The sequence below is a fragment of the Nicotiana tabacum genome, chromosome 23, assembly GCF_000715075.1.
Source record: "Nicotiana tabacum cultivar K326 chromosome 23, ASM71507v2, whole genome shotgun sequence".
Lineage (NCBI taxonomy): Eukaryota > Viridiplantae > Streptophyta > Magnoliopsida > Solanales > Solanaceae > Nicotiana > Nicotiana tabacum.
The window spans coordinates 13,881,896-13,905,442 of NC_134102.1; the positions used below are offsets into that span (position 1 = coordinate 13,881,896).

Genomic DNA, 23,547 nt, shown 5'->3' on the forward strand with positions numbered 1-23,547 from the left:
ATGTGGGCATGAGCCCATGTGTGAGCACCAAGGTATTTATTCACGCTTGGGGAAATGCTAAGTCTATGATATGCCTAGAATTGACTGTAAACTTAATGTTATAATGTTTTCTCATAATTGTACCAATGTTGTGAACTATTTGAGCCATACTTGAGATTACGAAGAGGTTAACTCCCTGAATTAATTTGGTAATTAAAATTTCTATGTTAACTTGCTGATTTTAGCTATAATAGCACACTTTGCACATGACTACACTTTAGCATGTCATTTATACTAGTCCAGGAGCATGAGAATCTTATTTCATTCATCATATACATGTATACTTGTTTTATTGCTTCTGTATGATATGTTTGGACTGGGGGCCTGTGTCTATGCCTGCCGGATTATGTTATTGGAAACGTGAGTTGTCCGTGCGGGTCTAGATATTGTACTGTAGCACATGATTTGTTCGTGCAGCATGTGAGTTGTCCGTGTGATTGATATTGATGTGAGATCTGGGAGAGACGGTTACTATTATTGGATCAGGTTATGCGCTGCAATTGTACTATGATGAGATGAAATTCCGTATACTTATTCGTTTGTTTTGCTCTTACTTGTTTGAAAATAATTCATAGGAAAATGTTAAATTTCCCTGCTTGCTTAACTTGCTTAGTAGCCCTCTTGTTAATTTTCTTACTATTATCTGTCATGTCTGAATTATTACTTGTTTGGTGTACGGAATCGCGTTGTGTGAGACTTATTATGAATTTTGGTGTGACTTGTCGGTTGGGCTGCTTATATTGGTTGAGATGAGGTTTACTATCGGTATTAGATTTTCTTTGGGCCAAGCTATGGTAGTCAGCAGTTATTGTTGTGAGTATCTGAGTAATGTGGTGATCACGTGATTACTACTGAGTCATGGTTATGGCTTGGCATGACCTGTTCAAACTTATACAGTATGTAAATGAGAGATTCGGGTCTTGTAAGGAATTTTGGATGTTAGAAATTGGGTTTCAAGGTTTATGGGCCAAAGTTAAATTAATGATCTTCATTTATGTTGTGTGGTCAGGCCTATATGGAATTGGATGATGTGGGATCACCCCCGGGTATATGCGAGGTAAGGTGGGACAATGATTTGAAGGTTTAGGAACAACTCTTGGCACGTTTGAGAATGAACGTATGTTTAAGTGGGGGAGAATGTAACGACCCAACCGGTCCTTTTGAACATTTACATCCCGTTCAACAATTTGAAGTATTGAATAGCTTCGTATGATGTGTTATGACCAGTGTGTATTGCCGGATTTGGTTTTCAAGTGTTTTGGGATTAGTTCGGAAGAAGAAATTTCATGTTGGAAGCCTTTAGTTGAAAGAGTTGACCAAGTTTGAGTTTTTGTATTCGGCCTCAGATCAGAGTTTTGATGATTCTATTAGGTCCGGGTGGTGATTTTGGACTCGGGCGTATGCCCGGAATTTAATTTGGATATTTCTAGAATGTTTCCACATTGTTTCTTCAAGCATAATTTGTATCACATTAAGCAAATGAGCTCCAAATTCAGTTTTGATTGAGGCATTAGATCAGTATTTAAATTGTGGAGTCATAGCAAAAAGAATTGTCAAACTCGGACATCGTATGAGAGAGTTATGCTCATTTATGTGTCGGAAACAATTTCTTGTCGCCAACGCCCAGGGTAGCGTAGGGCGCTGGGACTTTTGAGGTTCTGGAAACTGGGCCAAAGGTAGCGCCCCACGCTACCTGTGGTGCTCGAAATATTATATACTCATTTCGGGGTTCATTTTTCCCCATTCCTCTTCGCCGAATGTTAGGGGTTTCCTCCACTTTCTTAAGACCTCCAACTTCCCCCATCTTCAAGGTGAGTAATCCCTACTAATTTGGTGTTTCATTCCATCAATTCCACCCTAAAACTAACTCAATCCTCCATGAAATCCTTAGATCTTCAAGAAATTTCTTCAAGAACTCAAAAGAGGGTTTTGGCAAGATTTCTTCCAAAAGGTAATCCTACACCCTTAGACTTACATGAATGGATTTATTATGGGAATATGAATATGAATTAAGTATTGGAACTCATGGGATGGTGATTGGAAGCAATAAGTTCCCAATTTAAATGCATAACCATTGTAGAGATTGAAAAGTGATTATTTGATAGAATTTTGTTGGTTAGGGTGAATGGTTGGTCACACATATGATGTTGGAAGTATAAATTGTTAAAGAATGATGATGGGATAAATTGTTGGTAAATGGTCGTAGTTGGATGAACTAATTCTATGGTTAAGAGGTGTAAAGACTTATGCCAACTAGGTCTTTGATAAAGTGTCTAAATGGCTTAAACTATTGAATTGGTTACTAATGTTGGTTCCATTGAATGTTGATATTGTAGATTAAAGTTGCTTAGTGTAGTGGATCGTTGTAGTGTCATTAAGGGGTGAAATTCAATTTCGGGTCGTTAGCTTTGAATTGAGGAGATATGAAGGCGTTCAGAGGCGGATACGTGCGGAATGAAATTTCCGGAGCAATTGTTTAGCTTGCTCGGTATTGGATTGGCTTGTTTAAGGTAAGTGTTTTGCCTAACTTTATTGAGGGAAGTTTTCCTACTAATTGCGATTGTTTGTTACATGTGGGGGTGATACAAGAATATATGCATGTGCCAAGGTTAATCATGCTCGGGGGTAAATTATATGATTTATTGTGTTTTGTAGAATTATGTGACTCTCTTGTTTCATGTCTTCTTTGACTTCTAGATTTCTATGAATATGACATTAAATGATAGAAACCCTGATTTGGCTTATTATAGTTTGATTAAAAATATGACGGACTTTTATGAAAATTATTGAGGTGCTAAATCCGGTCATTATTATACGTAATCACACATACGACTCTATGATCGTTATTCTTGGGATTTTGAATTCTATACATGATTTGAAGATCATTTTTTGAGACGTGTTGAAATACTGGAATAATAAAGTACTTGAATTTTATTGAATTGTTATTGGCTTGAAAGCCGTGATTGATGTTCAATTTGGAACATTCATTTAAAAACTCTCCTCGATGTTATTTATGCTTCCTACCTTACTTGTTAATGATATACATGTGCTTGGTAAGGAAGAATGTAAAGCACGAAGAGTGATGTCATGCCATTGTATATATATACTATCATGTGAGGGAGAGTGTAAAGCACGAAGGGTGATGTCGTGCCATTTCATGTAAGTGTAAAGCACGAAGGGTGATGACGTACCATTTCATTTGAGTTTAAAGCACGAAGGGTGATGACGTGCCATTCATATACACTATTATGCACAAAGGATAATATCGTGCCATTTCGTATTTATTATCATGTGAGGAAAAGTATAAAGCACGAAGGGTGATGTCGTGCCATTCGTATACATTAATATGCACGAAGGATAATGTTGTGCCATTTCATATACATTATCATGTGAGGATGAGAGTAAAAACACAAAGGGTGATGTCGTGCCATTATTTTTATATTATCATATGAACATGGCACGAAGGGTGTTTCCGTACACGAGAGGACAAAAGACATACATTATATTGTGATATCTTTTCGTTGTGTATACATTCATGCCTTTATCTTGAGTTATTATTATGCACCTATGTTTTCTATGTGATTTGTAGTCGTTGTTTCTTTTTATGTGCCTCCCACTTTGTTCCTTTTATTGTTATTGGAATTTCTCCCATCTAGTTGGTACTGTTATATGTATGCTCGGTGAGAAAGAGATAAATCCACGAAGGGTGTTGTCGTGCCAATTGATTTTATCTACATATATATATTAGATGAGAATGAGACAAGTGCACGAAGGTATTACCGTGCTATTCGATGTGATATCTTGAATATATTCCTCATACTAGAAAAGTTATGAATTTAATGAGATAAATGCATGAAGGAGTTACCGTTCCATTTGATGTGATATCTTGAATATATTTCTCATACCAGGAAAGTTATGAATTTAATGAGATAAATGCACGAAGGTGTTACCGAGCTATTTGATGTGTTATAATTGAATATATTTCTCACACCATGAAAGTTATAAATTTGCTATTGTGACTTCTCTTAGTAATCATTTACTGCCTCGCATTGTTGTTTCATTGTACCCTTATTTGTTATGTTCTATAATTATTTTTATTGTTAGTATACTGCACAGGTTATAACAGTGAGTATCTTCTTACTAAAAACCTCGTCACTACTTCGACGAGGTTATACAAAATACTTACTGAGTACATGGGGTCGGTTGTACTCATACTACACTTTTGCACCTTGTGTGCAGATTTTGGATGTTGATGTTGCGGTGTATGGCGGGAACTGGCATTGAAGATGTTTCTGCAATACTGTCATAGCTGCCTCTTGTTCTTGGTAGCTTTATAATCACTAATATGTTCAAGTATATTTCAAATAGATGATGTATTTTATTTCATATCAGCTTTGCAAATTCTAAATCTTAGAAGCTCATGATTTGTACTACTAGTCCTTGGGAAAAGTAGAAAGGTTCGGTTATTTTATCATTTATTTTCCTCGATAAACCTAATTAAATTGGATTTTAGTTAATTGGCATACCTAACGAGTCTGGTTAGGTGCCATCATGACTGGTCGAATTTTGGGTCGTGACAATGTCTTCTTTTATTACTCCGTTTTGTACCTCTGAGGTGCCATTTCGTGCAACGTTTCTTTAATTCATGTTCAAGCATTCATACACGAGAAATAAGCTCTATTAAGTGCAATTGTCGCACAAATTAGCATCCAAACAACAAGCAAGTAGGGTAAATAACGTCAAATTATATGGAATTATCGCACAACTTCAACACCCCCACACTTAAATGTTGCCCGCCCTCGAGTCAACCAACTAAACACTTCCTTTTTAAGTACCCAACAATCCACATATTTACAACACAATACACCTATGACCATGGTTGATAGAAATAATTAAGCTCTAGCATATGCTGTCAAAATACACTTCCTATACTTATACCCAATTTCAAAACATTCAATACATGAACAACATGATTATAACAATCCTAGCCTCGAAAACTAACTCAATATCACAATGCACCCAAGGCTTGAATACTTAATCTAACAGAGAGGTCTAATAACGTGACCTATCCTTTATGAAACCATGTGCCCTCAGAATAAAACAAAGAGTAATCAGTCCACACATCCAAATCACATGATCAAATATATTTTAAGGACTCACACATATGAAGAAAAATCACTCACTCTCTCAAAGAAGTCACATGCACGCAAAAGGTATCATTGGCTTACCCCTTATGCAAACCTCTACTGATGTAGACCCGCTCGGTCTGAAATCAACTAGGACTTTATTACGCTTGAATGTGGGCTAAGGGACGGGTAGGATATATTTAGGATATAGTGTCTAACCCTCCTAAGAACTTTAACACATCAAGTATTAAACTTTAAGTGCAAAATTCCTTCAATCAACTTCAATCATCACAAGATAGCTCACTGTAATAACCCGGCCGGTCGTTTGAGTATTACAGCCATGTTTCCTTATTTACCGCTCAATTTATACTTTACAGTTGTTATGTAACTTGTCAGGATAATTGGTTCAGGTCCTATGAGATTTTGTAATGAACTGGAACACTTAGTTCCAAGGTTTAAATCTTAATTTGAAATAGTTGATCAGATGTTGACTTATGTGTAAATGACCCCGCAATAGAGTTTTGATGATTTCAATAGCTCCGTGTGGTGATTTTGGACTTAAGAACGTGTTCGAAATATTATTTGGAAGTCCGTAGTTGAATTAGGCTTGAAATGGCTAAAATAGACATTTAAGTTTGAAAGTTTGACCAGGGAGTTGACTTTTTGATATCGGGGTTGGAATCCGATTCTGGAAATTTGAATAGGTCCTTTATGTCATTATGACTAATGTGCAAAATTTGAGGTCAATCGGACTTGATTTGATAGGTTTCGGCATCGAATGTAGAAGTTGGAATTTCTTAGTTTCAGTAAGCTTGAATTGGGGTAAAATTCATGGTTATAGCGTTGTTTGATACGATTTGAGGTCTCGGCTAAGTTTGTATGATGTTTTAGTACTTGTTGGTGTATTTAGTTGAGGTCCCGGGGGCCTCGGGTGAGTTTCGGATGGTTAACGGACTAAATTTTGGACTTAGAAGAAATCTGGAAATTTCTGCCTTCTGATGCAATCGCACCTGCGAAATTTGGCTAGCAGGTTTGAGCTCGCAAAATTGGGATGGGCATCGGAGAAGCGTGAGGTTTGCAGAAGCGAACGGAAACTCGTCGTAGAGAGTCTGCAGAAGCGATACCAAGGTCGCAGAAGCGGAGGCAGGGGGCTGTGCAAGACCGCAGAAGCAAGTCCGCATAAGCGGACTCTTGTCCGAAGAAGCGAAGAAGGCGCAGAAGCAGCAGCATGACCGCATATGCGATTAGCTTTCAGCAAAAGCAGAAGCCCTAGACAGATTACAAAACAGAGGGGTTCCGCCAATTTTGTCATTTTGGACATTTCAAGCACAGTTTTGGGCGATTTTCAGAGGGAATTCATGGGGGAACTTGAGGTAAGTCACTTGTGATCATTATTAGTCAATAATATTGGATTATCATTGAGTATTTCGACTAGATTACGTGTTTTTGAGGTGAAATTAGAGGATTTGGGCCTAGGGAATTCAAAATAAGAATTTAAGATTTGGACATCGAGTTGATGTCGGAAATTGGTAAATTTGGTATGGTTGGACTCGTGGTTGAATGGGAGTTCATATTATGTAAATTTTGTCAGTTTCCAAGACGTGGGCCCCATGGGCGATTTTTTAGTGCAATTTTGGATTTTGCTGGAAAATTTATATTTTCATATGGAATTAATTCCTATAATTTATATTGACTGAATCGAATTAATTGTGACTAGATTTGATGTGTTTGGAGGTCGATTCGCGATGAAAAGGCATAGCAGAATAAAGAATTACACTATTTGAGGTAAGTAACAGTTCTAAATTTGGTTCTAAGGGTTTGAAACCCTGGATTATGTGTTATGTGATCGGTTTTGAGGTGACGCACATTCTAGGTGACGGGCATGTGAGCGTGCACTGTAGGAATTGTGACTTGGTCAAATTCCATAGGACTGTGTAGTTGAATAGTTTGTTGTTGTCTGTACATTCTCCATGTAGTAGAGAAATTGAACCACAAACCATGTTAGAAATAATGTTTAGATTATGTGTTGGCACTGTAGGGACCCATAGAGGCCGTTTACATGTTGAATTATCTGCTAATTTGTTATTTTGTACTCAGTCACAATTTACGTATTTATTTTATGTCAGTATCTATTGTTCCTTGTTGATGCATTATATCATTTCTGTTGGGGCTGATTTTTATGATTATTGAGATCCCGAGAGACTGGAGAGATTTATGACTGAGTGAGGCCGAGGGACTAATTGTGAGATATTGATAGTATAGCATGTGAGTTGTCCATGCAACACGTGAGTTGTCCGTGCGGATCCAGATATTATACTATAGCATGTGAGTTGTCCGTTCAGCATGTGAGTTGTCCGTGCGGATCCAGATATTATACTATAGCACGTGAGTTGTCCGTACAATACATGAGTTGTCCATATAACACATGAGTTGTCCATGCGAATTATAGCGCTTGGGCTGAAGAAGCCCCTCCGGAGTCTGTACACACCCCCAGTGAGCGCAGGTACCTATTGAGTGTTAGTGTCGAGTGCTGAGCGAATGGAGGACTGAGTGACTGTTTCTCTGAGAGGATGCATTGATTTCATTATTGTTGTACTTCAGTTGTCATATATCACTGCTTTGGGAATTTCTGAGAGTTATTATCTATGTTTCAATTGAACTTGACATGAAATTATTGTTTTGGCCTTAAATGTTGAACTTGAAAGCATGCCTACCTTATTATGTTGGAAATTACTGTAATTGGACTCAGCTATGAAGCTCGTCACTACTTTCAGTTCTTTATTTAGTATTGTTACTTGCTGAGTTGGTTGTACTCATACTACACCTTGCACCTCCTATGCAGATTCAAGTACTTCTGGACACGGTGACTGTTAGATCTTAGAGTGTTATCAGTTGGAGACTATCAAGTTAGTTGCTTGGCGTCCGCTGACCTTGACTCTCTTCCTTTCAGTTATTGTATTGTTCTATATTTTCAGACAGTGTTTTTATCATTCAGACTTTGTTATCATTTAGATGCTCATGTACTCAGTGACACCGGGTTTTGGGAGTGTATTTATATCTGTATTTGTGAGATCTTTCTACTGAATTTAAATATTATATTTTCAAACTTAAGAGAAATTGTGGTTTATTGAGGTTGTCGGCTTTCCTAGTATCGAGATAGGCGCAATCACGACATGCGGATTTTGGGTCGTGACACTCACCCCAGAATATTTTTCCTTCTTCTTTATGCACTGCTTAATTTCACATCCACTAGCAAAAATAAGAAACCTTTATTTATTTTATTTTTTTCTCTCTCTTGTTTTTTCTTTTCTTTTTGTATTTTTGCGTGGCTGGTAGTGGAGTTTTATTAAAATACAAGTGCACATTTCTTACTACCTAAGAAAAATAAAAAAGACATGTTTTTGTATTTTCTATTTTCTATTTTTTGGCATTTTTTATTTAGACTTAAATCCCTCAAGAAAACTGTCTATGAGATCCATCGTTGGGAAAAGTCCAAATTATTTTTTCTAAAAAAAAAAGAATTATCAATTAAACTAACACAACTAAAATAGCATAGAAAGTCACTCAGACAATCTCCTCACGCCACACTTAAAATTGTGTATTGTTCCCAATGCACAACATAAATAATAAGAGGGTAAAATAAACTCCTTAGTAGGCCAAAGGCCGAAGCACTAGCAGCTCGTGGGGTACTCAGACTTCTCCCCAGGTACTTTTCTTTGTGAGGGCACCCCACACTTAGTTCAAACCATCTGGATTATTGTTGCATCATTCCAATAGCTTTGCTTTAAATTCTCCTAAAAAATAAAAAAATGACACTACAAAAATAACACAATAAAAAAGTAATTAAAACAAAAAAATATAAATAAAAGAAAGCAGTAACATTGGGTTGCCTCCCAACAAGCGCCTGATTTAACGTCGCGGCACTACGTGAACCACTTTCTGCCTCCACCTCGAACTTATGAATTGAACCCCAAGTTTTAATTCAAGCTTATGATTATGCTCATGAAGCGGTACAAATTCTTGTGAGCCAAAAATTAAGTAAACTCCCGTGAACCTTTTGGCTCTCGATCTAGGGGTGTCACCTTGCCTAGACGGCCTTGAAAATTTCAAAATATAAAACTTATCTACCTCTTCCCTTGACTCTTTTTTATGCTCATAAAGATCAATTCTCATTTCACCATCTGAACATAATGTAGAAAAGAGTTTGGAATGAGGTCCGACACGCTCAAATACCTGAACTTCAAACTTTTCTACCTCCTCAACACCAATCACACTAGAGTCAACTAAATTTGTATCTTCAATGTCCTTTTCTGACTCTAGTATTCCATCTTCAACATCGGCATCCTCAAATTCTAGTTGGATAGATTATTCGTGTTCTTCTCTGACCTCCTTCATTAGCACCACAATTTCAGTATTTATTTCATGCTCTTCTTGGCCATTATCCCCAATATTGGCTTGTTGAGCATTAAATGCTTCAACCAATTGACTCATGTGTGCCTCCATGTTGCGAATAGTAGCATCTTGCCTTTATATGTGCAGTTGTTTCTTATTATTTTTTTCCATAAGGCACCTTAGCATATCCTTGATCTCTTTTAGGTCATCGTCCCTAGGTTCTTTGTTCCTATTAATTTCACAAGAAAAAGTAGAACCATCATAGTAAAGGGTTGGGGGAGGATAAGAAATATAAGCACAACCATGAAAGTGACCATCTTGACCACCACACAATCCACATATAAGATTGAGTTGGGACACATAATTCGATCTCATGAATATTTTGATAATTTTTCCATGGGTAGTTTCATCCACAATATGCATAAGGAGGATCAAAAGTAGAATTACCAACATCAAAAATCTCATAGTTCCAAGATGCCATGTGTCTCAAATCAAAAATAAAATAAAATAAAAGTTCAAACTTGAAACTTATCAATATGTACATCTACAGCTACACCGTTAGTTCCCCGGCAACGGCGTCAAAATTTGATCACACCCAACTCTAGTCCTAAAAAGGATAAGCGGTCGCTGCAAATACAATTCGGTCTAAAAGTCCAGAGTCAAATCCCACAGAGAACTAAGGTTTCAATATCACTAAAAAGACAAGCTCGAACAATTACAAAGTTACAAATATTAAGATTGTTATGTCTAAATAATTAACTAACAAATTAAAGTTGTAAATTAACAACTAGGGAAACTAAGGGTTGGAGAAAAGATTGGAAAAGTCTAGAGTTATGATTTTTCCAACTGTCGGAATCCTTCCCGCTACATCTCCTACAATTTTGCCTAAGTTTTTTCAACTAATCTTGAGCACTCGACTTATCATAATTCTCTCTCGAGAAACTACAATAATGTACTAGTCATATTCTCTTGAATTACGCTAGCTTGCACTTTTTCATCGCTCACTATGATCACGTCAAAGCTTCGTTATCTCTAATCCCACTTTTAAACTCGCCGTATTGATCTCTCATATACCTTGGGAGTGACGTTGTTCGACAACAACCTAAATATGCACTCTTTCTCAAGCAATACATAATAAATAAGAATAGTCAATTTATGGCCATTTTTTTAAACCACTCCCAAATTAGGAGGATCTATAGTGGTTCCATACTTCCCCTCCAGCGTGACTCGAACCCAGGACCTAACGGTCATGGGTGGAGGTGCTTTACCAACTGAGCAAGTCTCACTTGTCTTCTCAAGAAATATATAATAAATAGGAACAGTCAATTGATAGTCATTCAATCAACAACAATAAACACGTAGTTGAACAAGTAGGGATATTCAAAGATAAAATTATATTAAAACATAACAAGAATTCATCCTCCAAAAGGTTCCATCAAACCCTAGATTAACGATTTTAGCTACTCATAATTGTATAAACAATCATAGTAATATTCAACAATATTAAACTACAAATTAAAGAAGAACGGAGAGAAAAACTATGTGATTCGTGCTCTAGAGTGTTCTGTAGTCTTTTGCCTCTCTAATAATGTCTAACCCTTCAAAAAATAACTTTAGAAGGTATTTATAGGGTAGGGACCGAAATCTACATGTCCAAAACTAGTGAGGAATTAAAATTTGCTCGGATGGCATTGTCGGCCGAGGCACTGTCTGGGGCACAATTATTTCTGCGCGAGGCACTGTCTGGGGCGCCAATGGCAGTGCCCTGGGAAATGTCTTGCATTGTCTATATCCATGACTTTTCATTTCCTTGCATGTTTTCTTTTATTGTTCCATTTTGTAACTCTGAGGTACCATTTCGTGCAACTTTTCTCCAATTCATGTCCAAGCACTCCTACACTTGAAATAAGCTCTATTAAGTGCAATTGTCGCACAAATTAGCATCTAAACAACAAGCAGGTAGGGTAAATAATGACAAAATATATGGAATTATCGCACGACATCAATAATCTATAAATGTTGTGGAAAACATGTCAAATTACATTGAACGTATGAATACCTCTAACATTTTTAACAGATATAATTTAAATGTTTTTGTTAATTACGAAATAATTATATGAAATTATCATTAAAGTATCCACCATGATTTGGGTATCAACTAGTTTACTCAAGAAACTAGCTATTGTCCAACTTTACATTGCTTGATGCAACAACTAACTATCGTGTTGAAGTACATAGTTGTACATCATGTAACTATAGTACTCTTCTAGAAGAATAATTTGTTAGTAAAGTGGTTAGATTGTTAAGCATAGTAGAGATGAGTTGGTTACTTGATATGTGAATATATATATATTGTAGGGAAAAAGGCCATTATTGCGTATAATATTGCAAGTTTTAGAGAGAAGAAATAGAATAGAAATTTTCCAAAACACTGCTCTTTTTTCTCTTATCTTCTCTCCTCTAATCTCTCAACATACGAGCTTCAATGGCGTCAATGGATGCCGATATGTTCAATTTAACATGGTATTAGAGCTAGACTCACAATGATCGATATCGACAGTCGCGTAGAAGCTCAGATCTGATTTCTCCTCTTCTCAGATTCAATTTTCCCTAACTTCTCAGTTAATTCTCGCCTCTGCTAAATTCCGTACCAAATCCTTCATTAAAACAAAAAAATGCCAGTCGATACATCTCAGAACACTACTGGAACCTCACATGTAATCTCTCAACAACTTGATTGTAACGATCCACTCTATGTGCATCTGTCAGATACACCAAGTGTGGTGCTGGTGTCACAATGCTTATTGGAACGGAGAACTAATAAGAGTAGAGTTGATTGATGAAGATGTCTCTGTTCGTGAAGAATAAAATCAGATTTATAGATGGATCGTGTGCTAGAAAGACCTACATAGCAGATAGTTTTCGATTTCATCAGTGGGAGAGATGCAATGCCATCGTCCAGCCATGGATAATGAGCTCTGTAGCGCAAGAGCTGAGGAAAGGAATTGTATATTTATCAAATACACAAAAGGTATGGGAAGCCTTCAAAGAACATTTTGATAAGGTAAATGCAATAAAAATCTATCATATGAACACAAAAATAAGTAGTCTAACGCAGGGAATCTCTATTATATCGATATATTACTCGAAATTGAATGATTTGTGGGCTGAATTTGAGTCAATTATACCCTATCATGGTTATGATTGTGCGAGATCTAGGTTGTTTGTTGAATTCCTGCGCCAACAGAAGCTAATGAAATTTTTGATGGGACTAAATGACACATATGCACCTCAAAGGAGTCAGATTTTGATGATGAACCCCACTCCCGCACTTGATCAAGCATATTCTATGCTCATACAGGAAAATAGTCAGAGAATGAGTGGGACTTCGATGTTACAGAGTGGTATTCTGGGAAGTGGACCTGTGGAAGGTACCAGTAGTGCCTTAGCTGCAACAAATGCAACTAACAGTAGGCCTAAGCGTAACAATAATCTCTACTGTGACTATTGCCATATGAAGGGTCACAAGAGAGAGAATTGCTACAAACTAGTTGGATATCTATCCAATTCTAGGTTCGATAACAGAAGAAGAGGTGGTTTTGAGAACCAGAATCAAATGCCTACAGCTCACAACGTAAGTATGAATGACAAAGGGGAAATGCATTTTGAAAATCTGAAGAAAATGGCTACACCAATTGTGCCAGTGTTCACTGCTGAACAATACCAACATATTCTGAAGTTGCTAAGCAAGGAACATGAACCAACTGAAATAGCAAACATGACAGGTATATCTAATACTTTTCAAGGTTATTGGATTATTGACTCTGGAGCTTCAAATCACATGGATTCATCCTTGAACCTACTATTAAATCCTAAGAATGTACCAAATCATCAACCTAACAATGTGCAATTACCAAATGGAAACAACACTAAGATCACTCACACTGGATCCTGTTCCATTCTCCCTACACAAGCTATACAAAATGTGCTATAAGTACCTGACTTTAAGTACAACATTCTCTCTATTTCTAAATATACAAGAGAATTACAATGCTCAGTTAATTTCTATCTTGATTTTTTTCGGTTTCAGGATCTCTTCAGTGGCATGGTGAAGGGTATTGGTAGACTCACGGGTGGCCTATACATCCTCAATCTATTCACACATGCTGCTACTCTATCTACTTCTATTCCATCAACCCATATAGCTTCTTCAGTCCAACATCATTCTGATGAATTGTGGCATCAAAGGCTTGGTCATGTTCCAGTTGCAGTATTGCAGAAAATACCATCAATAAAGGATCTTGTGTCCAAATCAACACCTAATACTTGTTCTATATGTCCATTAGCTAAACAAGTTAGACTACGATTTCCTACTAGTGTAACCAGATCAAATTCCCCATTTAGTCTTGTACATATGGATGTTTGGGGTCCATATAGAGTGTTTACTTACAATGGTTTTAAATACTTCCTTACTCTTGTTGATGACTACTCCAGGATGACCTGAACATTTCTCTTGAGACTGAAAAGTGATGTCTATGTTGTCTTACTTGATTTCCTTCAATTAGTACACAATTAATTTTCTACTTCTGTTAAAGTCTTGGGATCTGATAATGGACATGAGTTTTTCAATTCTCTATATTCTGACCTATTAAGATCCAAAGGCATAGTCCACCAAAGAAGTTGTGTTCACACTCCTCAAAAAAATGGGGTGGTAGAAAGAAAATACAGACACATCCTTGAAATAGGAAGAGCATTAAGATTTCAAGCCCACATACCATTAAGATTCTGGGGGGATTGTATTCTGACAGCAACATCCATCATAAATAGATTGCCCAGTCCAACCTTAAAGGGTCATTCACCCTATGAATTATTTCATGGTCAGCCACCCAAGATTGACCATATGAGAACTCTTGGATGCCTTTGCTATGCCACAAAGCCTAATTTTAATGACAAGTTTACTCCTAAATCTATTCCTGCAATCTTCATGGGGTATTCATCTACACAAAAAGGCTATAGGCTATATGATATTGAAGCTAGTAAGTTTTTTCCAAGTAGAGATGTAATATTCCATGAACACATCTTTCCCTTCAAATTTCCTAAAAGTAAATTTCTTGCAACTCCAGATTTAAACTACTCACCATCCATAGACTTCCCTGATACAACTTCACCTGCTCATTCACCACCTCAGCCTACTATACAATCTTCACCTGATCAGTCTGCTGATCTCTCTGCCCTACAGTCTCCAGCAGTTCCTGCTGATACATCCAATTCAGTTCCCACTCCTTCACCTATTCCTCCATGTAATGTTGCTCTTCTTAGAAGGTCTGGCAGAACATCCAAGCCATCTATTTGGTTGACAGACTATGTCCATCCTCCATTACCGTCTACCTCTAATTATATCACATATCCTATCCATCATTGTGTTTCCCATACTTATTTGCACCCACACTATCAATCCTTTATTGCCTCTTTTTCTACTGATACTGAACCTTCCACTTTCTCTCAAGTATCCAAGGATGATAGATGGGTTCAAGCAATGAAACTTGAGATTAAGGCTCTAGAGGATAATCATACTTGGGAGGTTGTAGATCTACCTACTGGGAAAGTTCCAATTGGTTTCAAGTAGGTATATAAGATTAAGTACAATATTGATGATTCAGTGGAGAGGTTTAAGGCTAGACTAGTTGCTAAGGGGTACACACAGCAAGAGAGCCTAGACTTTCATGATACCTTCTCCCATGTAGCAAAACTTACCATTGTTAGGGCTGTTATAGCTATTGTTGCACTGAAGCATTGTCCTATCTTCCAAATAGATGTGCACAATGCATTCCTTAATGAGGATCTTGATGAGGAGGTCTACATGACACTACCCCAAGGAATTGGTAGTCGGGGGGAGTCCAAAGTGTGCAGACTACTAAAATCCATTTATGGGCTGAAGCAAGCTTCAAGACAATAGAACCTTAAGCTCACACAAGCCCTCACAACTGCTAGTTTTCAACAAAGCAAACATGACTATTCTCTATTCACTAGACATGTCGACAATAAATTTGTTCTAGTGCTTGTATATGTGGATGACATCTTGGTAACAGGAAATGATTTAGAGGAAACCAACCAGGCTAAAGCTTCACTTCAACAGAATTTCAAACTAAAGGACCTAGGAGAACTAAGATACTTCCTAGGAATTGAGTTTTCTAGAACAAAGGAAGGGATACTTATGTCACAAAGGAAGTATGCACTTGAGATGATTTTAGAAACAGGCTTAGCAAGTTCAAAACCAAAAGACACACCTATGGAACAAAATCTGAAACTCACAAGTGTGAGGTTTGATAAGTGCACTAACACAGACAACCATGATGAGGCATTAGTAGACAGGGGGAGTTATCAGAGACTTGTAGGGACGATACTATACCTTACAATTACCAAACCAGACATCTCATATGCAGTCCAGTGCCTTAGCCAATTCATGCATGCACCAAAAAGGTCACACTATGAAGCAGCATTACATGTTGTGAGATATGTTAAGAAGCAGCTAGGTTTAGGATTCCTTATGTCCAGTAAAAGTAAAGAGCAAATACATGCATTTTGTGACTCAGATTGGGCCCCATGCCCTATGTCAAGGAAGTCAGTGATAGAGTATTATATAAGATTGGGAGGTTCACTCATCTCTTGGAAGGCAAAGAAGCAGAACATCATCTCAAGAAGCTCTACAGAAGCATAGTACAGGAGCATGGCAAGCACAATAGCTGAACTAGTCTGGTTAAAGGGACTGTTGAAAGAGCTACAAGTAAATATAATGTCACCTATGGACCTACACTGTGATAACAAGGCTGCACTACAAATTGCAGCCAATCCCATGTATCATGAAAGAACAAAGCACATAGAGATAGATTGCCATTTTATTAGGTAAACATTTCAGCAAGGTATTATCAGAACAGCTTATGTTACCACTCAATGTCAACCTGCAGACATTCTAACAAAGGCATTGGGACATCAGCAGCACATGGTCCTTTTATCCAAGTTGGAAATGAAAACTATTTTTCATTCACAACTTTAGGGAGAGTGTTGAAGTACATAGTTGTACATCATGTAACTATAGTACTCTTCTAGAAGAATAATTTGTTAGTAAAGTGGTTAGATTGTTAAGCATAGTAGAGATGAGTTGGTTACTTGATATGTGAATATATATATATTGTAGGGAAAAAGGCCATTATTGCCCCTGTACTATTGGAATTAATGCACGTTCGTCCCCCATTTCACTTTACGTTCAATCCCCACCCTACCGTTAACAAAGTTGATGTAATTACCCCTAACCCTAACGGATCATCGATGTGGCAATTGACCCCCTCTATTTTTTCCAAGTCAGCTTTCCATTAAGTTGAAAGCCCCAAAACCCAACGGCTTCTTCTTCTCCCAAATTAGATTGACCTAATTTCACTCCCAAAATTTTGACCCGTATGCAACGTCTTCTTTTTCTCCCCAAAAGACACATCATTGCTAAGAACTTAGGGCTCGAACTAAATCTACCCAAAATTTCTCTTTTCTTCATTCTCGTCGTAGCTTTGGTTGATAAATGTCACAAGGTAGCTGTTCATCACAGATTAGGTGTCGATGTGGCATTATATCCAACCACTTCACTTCGTCTACTACATATAACCCTGGAAGAAAATTCTACAAATTTCGGAGACCTAAGGTTGTTTAATTTCAGTTTTCTATTTTTTTTATAACTTTACTGTAATTATAAAATCTACAAGTTTAGAGTTTTGTAATGATTAGCTAAACTTTCTTTTTGAATTATATTTGATAGCCTAGTTCATGTGGGTTTTGGGAATGGGAAGATGGTTATTGGACTAATATTAAAGATGTAACATCGTCGATGGATGAGATTAAGATGCAAAGGGACAAATTGAAGGAAGAAGTAATTGCCATGAAGGCTATACACCAATATGAAGTGAATAAAGTCATCAATTTGGAAGATAAACTTGCAAAGACAAGGATGTTGCTTATGATTTCTTGGGGACTGTTTCTTGGTTTGTTTGAAGCCTCGATGATAAAGTGACTTTTTTGCAAAGTCAAGGTTGCTGATTTTGAGTTATATATGTGTAGCTTACTTTTAGGTCAATTAAGCCATGTTGTAGTAGTATTTGATGCTATAGTAGAATGTGTTGCTTTCCAGCCATGTTCTGAAGATTTGATGATGATGTTGTAGTAGTATTTCTTGGTCAGTGTTTTCCCTTATTGTATGATGATGTTGGTGTAGTAGTATTTATTACTTTGCCTTACTAGCATATGTTCTGCATATTTGATTATTCTAAATGGCATGTTGAATAACTAAGTCATTTAATTACTTCCAATCCAATTCATTTGACACAAAAGACAGCAGCAATTAAAACTGAAAAACTTGCATTCCAGTCGTAAAAATGGATTACTGGAAAACTGAAATTGAAAAGGGAACAAAATGGACAATAATTAACTGAACATTAACCAACTATCAACATTCATAAAGTGCGTTTAATAAGACAACTGGATACCATATTATAACCCCAAAAATATGTCAACACCTAGTTATAACATGGCATCCAACAGTCACGACTAAAGAACCACAACCAAAATATAAAGTTTACTGTCATGGCAGTAATTACAACACTTCCAAAAATTTACATCATAAAAGTTCATTAGAAGAAAATTTCCATCACTTCTGCTCCTTACCACTACCCTTTCTTGCTTGCAACTTTTTCAACCTTTGTTTGTTCAACTGATTTCCAACATATCCAACTTGCCTAGTTACAGTTGGTATACTTTGCTCCCTCAACTGGAGTCTTTTCCTTGCTTATGAGATACTCTTTGGTCTTATAGCTATGTCAGGCTCAGGTTCAAAGTTAGGGATCTCAAAATCTGGATCATTGCTAGTTGGAAGCTGCCTTTGAACTGAAGGAGTTGGCATAAACACAAAGTTGCTGGATTGACTGTTTTGACTTGGCTGGGGTGCTGATAAATAAAAGTCATCTTCAGTTGGGATATCTACAGCAGTTGAGGATATAGGTTGTTCATCATCAGGTTCATCAACTAAAGTTCTTTGTTTTCTTTTCTGCTTTCCCCTTGTTTTGCCACCCATTGGTTGTTTTTATTTAGAGTGATATTATCAACATACACAATTATATGTTAGAACAAGGCAGAATAAAATAGCAGCATAAATTTATTGTCCAAGAGATAGATTACCTTGGCACATCCCCTAGCATTATGTCTAGGTTCTCCACAGTTATTACATGTCATTACTCTCCCTTTTCTGGATTGAGACCATTGGCCTTGACTATTGGTTGACTCATTTGCCTCTCTTGTTCTTTTTACTTTTGGCCTTCTAGCCTGCCTTACAAATTCAGGTGGTTCTATATTCTGTGAGGTTTCTATCTTCCAGACTTTTCTTTTCTCACAGGTTGTAACTTATGAGAATAAGTTTGGAGATATGCCTCTTTGGAAAGGTACCGGTTAATCTCACTTAAAGGATCAACCTTATTGTACAGTAGGGCACAGATTGCATAAGGACATAGGATTCCACAAAGGTCCCATGGCCTGCAAGTGCATTGTTTTGCCCCTAGATTTAACAATATGCCTATCACTACCTTCCGTCACTTCATAACCTTGGTCAGCACTGCCATTCGCATGACACTTTTGTGCAATTCTCATGAATTGGTTATACAAATTTAGAGTCTTGGGACTGTATTCACTTCCCCACCCCATCCCTTTAGCTTCATTATCATTCAACATATTCATAACATTGATTCTGATCTCCTCTAACATTTTTATAATTGGCTTGTGTCTGGCTTGCAATATCTGTGCATTGAAGGACTCAGTCAGGTTATTATCCACTGGCTGGTTCTTGCATATAGTATCAAAGAGTGACCTACTCCAGCAAGTAGGTGGATACTTTAACAGATCTTCAACAGCAGCGTTACCATCATCACCCACTTAGCTCATACTCTTCAGCTAATCTTGGAAGTCCTCTTCATAGGTACTCCAAGCTGCCCACCAAAGATATTTCTTGTATTCCCCAGACCCCCATCTCTTGTACCAGTTTGCTTCTATATGTCTTACACAAAATCTATGATGTGCCTCAGGAAGAACTCTTGAGATTGAATCAATCAGCCCCTGCATATAAAGGAAAGAAGAAGAATTATAATCTATATATACAAATTGGTAAAATAATAAAATAATGAAGTAAAGTGTTCATACCTTTTGCATATTTGAGATAAAATTGATTCCTTCACCCATCTTAAGGCCCAGTGATATTTGTAGATGATTTAAAAATCACTTCCATGTGACTTTTGTTTCTTTATCCACAATAGCCCAAGCTAATGGATAAAAATGGTTTGCAGAGTCTTAACCAACTGCCACCAAAAGCTGACCCTTAACTTTCCCTTTCAAAAAAGTTCCATCCACCCCTATAAAGGGCCTCAACCCACTCTTAAACCACATCTTCATTGCATGAAAACATATGTACATCCTTAGGAACCTTCTCTTGCCTTCAGCAAGAGTATCCTTTGATAAGTTAACTACCACATCACTTCCAGGATTACTAAACTTCAATTCATTAACATATGCCACCTACTTATTATATTCATCACTAAAACTCCCTTCCAGATTCTCCAAAATCAATCCTTTTGCCCTCTTACACTTTGTCTCACTAACATTTACATTAAATGCAGCCTTCAAGCTTGTCCTTGTCTCTCTAACCTTAATTTTTGGATCATCTTGCAACCCTCTCTTGAAGTATTCAGCAATGGTCTTGGCATTAACTCTATGATTCTCATATGCAGGTTCACAAGTGTGCTCAAAATCTAAGGTCCTGAATTCAGCCCCACCCCCTGAAGTATTCCTAGATATGTGACATACAAAAGGGCAGCCAGCTTCACAAATGTACCTAAGCCTAGTTGGGTCACTTTTAAGTTGCTCTAACCCATAACCATTTGCAAGTGCATACATATTTATCACTTTCCTAGCTTCAGCAATATCTTTGAATGTCATTGACATATCCAACTCTTTATAGTTAGTCCATTTGTCATTAATGTATCTCTTCTTTTGTTTAAAAAGTTTCTCTAGTCTATCACAATCATAGTGTGACGAAACAACATATTCATTGTCATCACAATTATCACTTTCATCACAATCAGTGGCAGCTTCAAGTTCATCAGGTTCATCATGATCATTGTGATGGATTATATTAGGTACATTAATACTTGACTCACGTTCCTCTACAACAACTATGCTAATAACATTAAACTGGTTGTTCACAAAGTCCAATAAAGTCCTAATGCCATAATCACCTTCTATTTCATAGTATGTACTAGAAGGACAATTAACTATCAGTTTGTGGACTCCTATATACCCTAGGTTAGAAACATATTCATCCACTAAATCATTATAGCAAATCAAGTCAAAGTCAAAACCTTTCTTGATGTGCAAAACTTTTCTTGAGTATGCCACGAGTGGTTTCTTGACCCACTCTCCACCATGATGAAAGACCAAATCCAGCAAGACCATTGTTAGTAAACTACAGAATAAAGTCAATCATAATTAATAAACTAATAGATGTAGATAAAGGCATAAAAGCAGAATAAAATAGAATCAGGAACACATTGAATAAGTCAGTCAACATTAAAAAATTAATAGATGCAGCCATGGATATGTGATGACCCAAAATATCATCTTTAAATTTAATAAGTAATTATGTATTCTAAGACCTCGAAAAGCACTATGTATTATTTCTCGACTTGCGTGCGCAGTCCGTAAAATTTTTCGAAAAGGTTTTATGTGTAAAATAGATTAAAATGTGAAATAGAGCTTTAAAACTCAACTAAGTTGACTTTGGTCAACATTTTGAGCAACCGGACTCATATTATTTTTTGACAGTTCCGATAGGTCTGTATCGTGATTTGGGACTTGGGCGTATGCCTGGAATAGAATTCGGAGGTCCCTAGCCCGAGATATAGAATTTTGATGAAAAATTAAAAGCTTGAAAGCTTAATAATTTTTAAGAATTTACTGATGTTGGATTTATTGACACCGGGTCCGTATTTTAGTTTCGGAGCTCGATATAGGTCCACTAAAATATTTATGACTTGTCCGCCGAATTTGGTGAGAATTGGAGTTGATTTGACGTGATTCGGATGTTCGGTTGTAAAAATATAAGTTTTAAGGTTTTCTTGAAAATTTCCTTTGATTTGGTGTCCGATTAATAGTTCTAGATGTTATTTTGGCGATTTGATCGTGAAATCAAGTTTGTATGATGTTTTAGGACTTGTGTGCATGTTTGGTTTGGAGCCCTGAGGGCTCGGGTGAGTTTCGGATAGGCTAGGGATGATTTTGAACTTAGAAAATCTGGTTTTTGAGCTTGTGCTATCATCTGGTGCATTGTGCTTCGCAATCGCGAAGCCATTCCTGCGATTGCGAAGAGAATATTTTAAGCCGTGAGTTTTACTCTTCGCGTTCGCGAAGATAGGCACGCAAACGTGAAAGTCTATCTCCCAGTGCACTGCGAACGCGAGCACAAGGCTGTGATCGCAAAGAAGGAATGAGGCACAAGCTGAAGCACCGAAATTGTGCTATGCGATCGCATAAACCTGTACGCGATCGTGTAAGCTTGGGAAATTATTCTCTGCGATCGCATGGCCTTATACGCGATCGCGTAGTGTTAAACAAACCTGGGAAAATTTTGTTCTACGAGATCGCGAACGAATTTCCGCGATCGCGATGAATAACAATCTGAAAAACAGAACTTAAGTTCTCGAAATGGGGTTTCGACCAATTTTCAACCATTTCCAATTTTTGAACTCAGGTAAGGCGATTCTTGGGCGATTTTCACGGAAAAATATTGGAGTAAGTGTTACTTATCCTATATTGATTATATTTCATGATTCCATACTCATTTAAATCATGAATCCTTGTAATTTTGGAAGCAAAATCATATTTTTATAAAATCTTTTAAAAACGAAAATTTAAGATTTGAAGGTCCATTTGACATCAGAATTGGATAAATTTTGTATGGTTGAACTCGTATCGGAACGTGTGTCCGGATTTCATAAGTTTTTCCAAGATTAAGATGTGGGTCTCACTATCGAATATTTAAATGAATTTCGGATTTTTATCCGAAAAATTAGTAAAATTCATCTCGAATTAATTCCTACGATTTATATTGAGTATATCGAATTGTTTGTGAATAGATTTGAAGCTTTTGGGGTCCAATTTAAAAGAAAAAGTTGTGGTCGAGTAAATTGATTCAAATAATAATTGATTATAACTGCTGAGTTGGCTTCAACTATTAAAAATGAGTTACCTGATTTATTTTTATTATTGTCGTTTAACTAATATTGCGTACAGGTTAATGTAAGTGACCCACCTTAGCCTCGTCACTACTTCGTCGAGGTTAGGCTCCACACTTACCAGTACATGGGGTCAGTTGTACTGATACTACACACTGCACTTCTTGTGCAGATTTAGGAGTTGGTCCTAGCAGCGTACCATAGGCTTGCTCGGATTTCAGCTACTCAGAGGAGACTTGATGTATAACTACACAGCGTCCGCAGTTCTGAAGTCCCCGTCTATATTATTTTAGCTGTGTAATCACTTTCCAGACAGCTTTATTGTATTGAGACCTTTATTTGTATTATTCTATAAGCTCGTGCACTTGTGACACCAATTCTGGGATGGTATTTAGACACCATTATTTGTATGGATTATTCACTACATTTCAGACATTACTTCCGCAATTGTTCTTTGTTATTAATAAATTTAAAAATTATTTTAAAATGGCTAATATTATTCTAATGCTGGCTTGCCTAGCAAGTGAAATGTTAGGCGCCATCACAGTCCGAAGGTGAGAATTTTGGGTCGTGACAGTTGGTATCAGAGCACTAGGTTACATAGGTCTCACGAGTCACGAGCCAGCTTAGTAGAGTCTGAAGGATCGGTACGGAGACGTCTGTACTTATCTCTCAAA

At 37.1% G+C, this 23,547-nt stretch overlaps 1 protein-coding gene across 1 annotated transcript; it reads left to right on the forward strand.

Moving 5' to 3' along the window:
- The first annotated feature begins 12,402 nt into the window (after nt 1–12,402).
- LOC142177043 (uncharacterized) lies at nt 12,403–16,275 on the forward strand. The gene is made up of 6 exons (XM_075245504.1): nt 12,403–13,542; nt 13,648–13,911; nt 14,440–14,593; nt 14,681–15,172; nt 15,218–15,439; nt 15,647–16,275. The coding sequence occupies exons 1-6, from the start codon at nt 12,403–12,405 to the stop codon at nt 16,273–16,275; spliced, it is 2,901 nt and encodes a 966-aa protein (XP_075101605.1).
- Nucleotides 16,276–23,547: the final 7,272 nt, after the last annotated feature.

Bases quoted from the DNA above. Each gene is read 5' to 3' on its own strand.
- LOC142177043 (XM_075245504.1), top strand. From the start codon at position 12,403: ATGTCTCTGTTCGTGAAGAATAAAATCAGATTTATAGATGGATCGTGT. The intron at 14,594-14,680 runs GTAAGTTTTTTC...TTGCAACTCCAG, and splicing joins GCTATATGATATTGAAGCTA to ATTTAAACTACTCACCATCC. The intron at 15,173-15,217 runs GTTTCAAGTAGG...TTGATGATTCAG, and splicing joins TACTGGGAAAGTTCCAATTG to TGGAGAGGTTTAAGGCTAGA.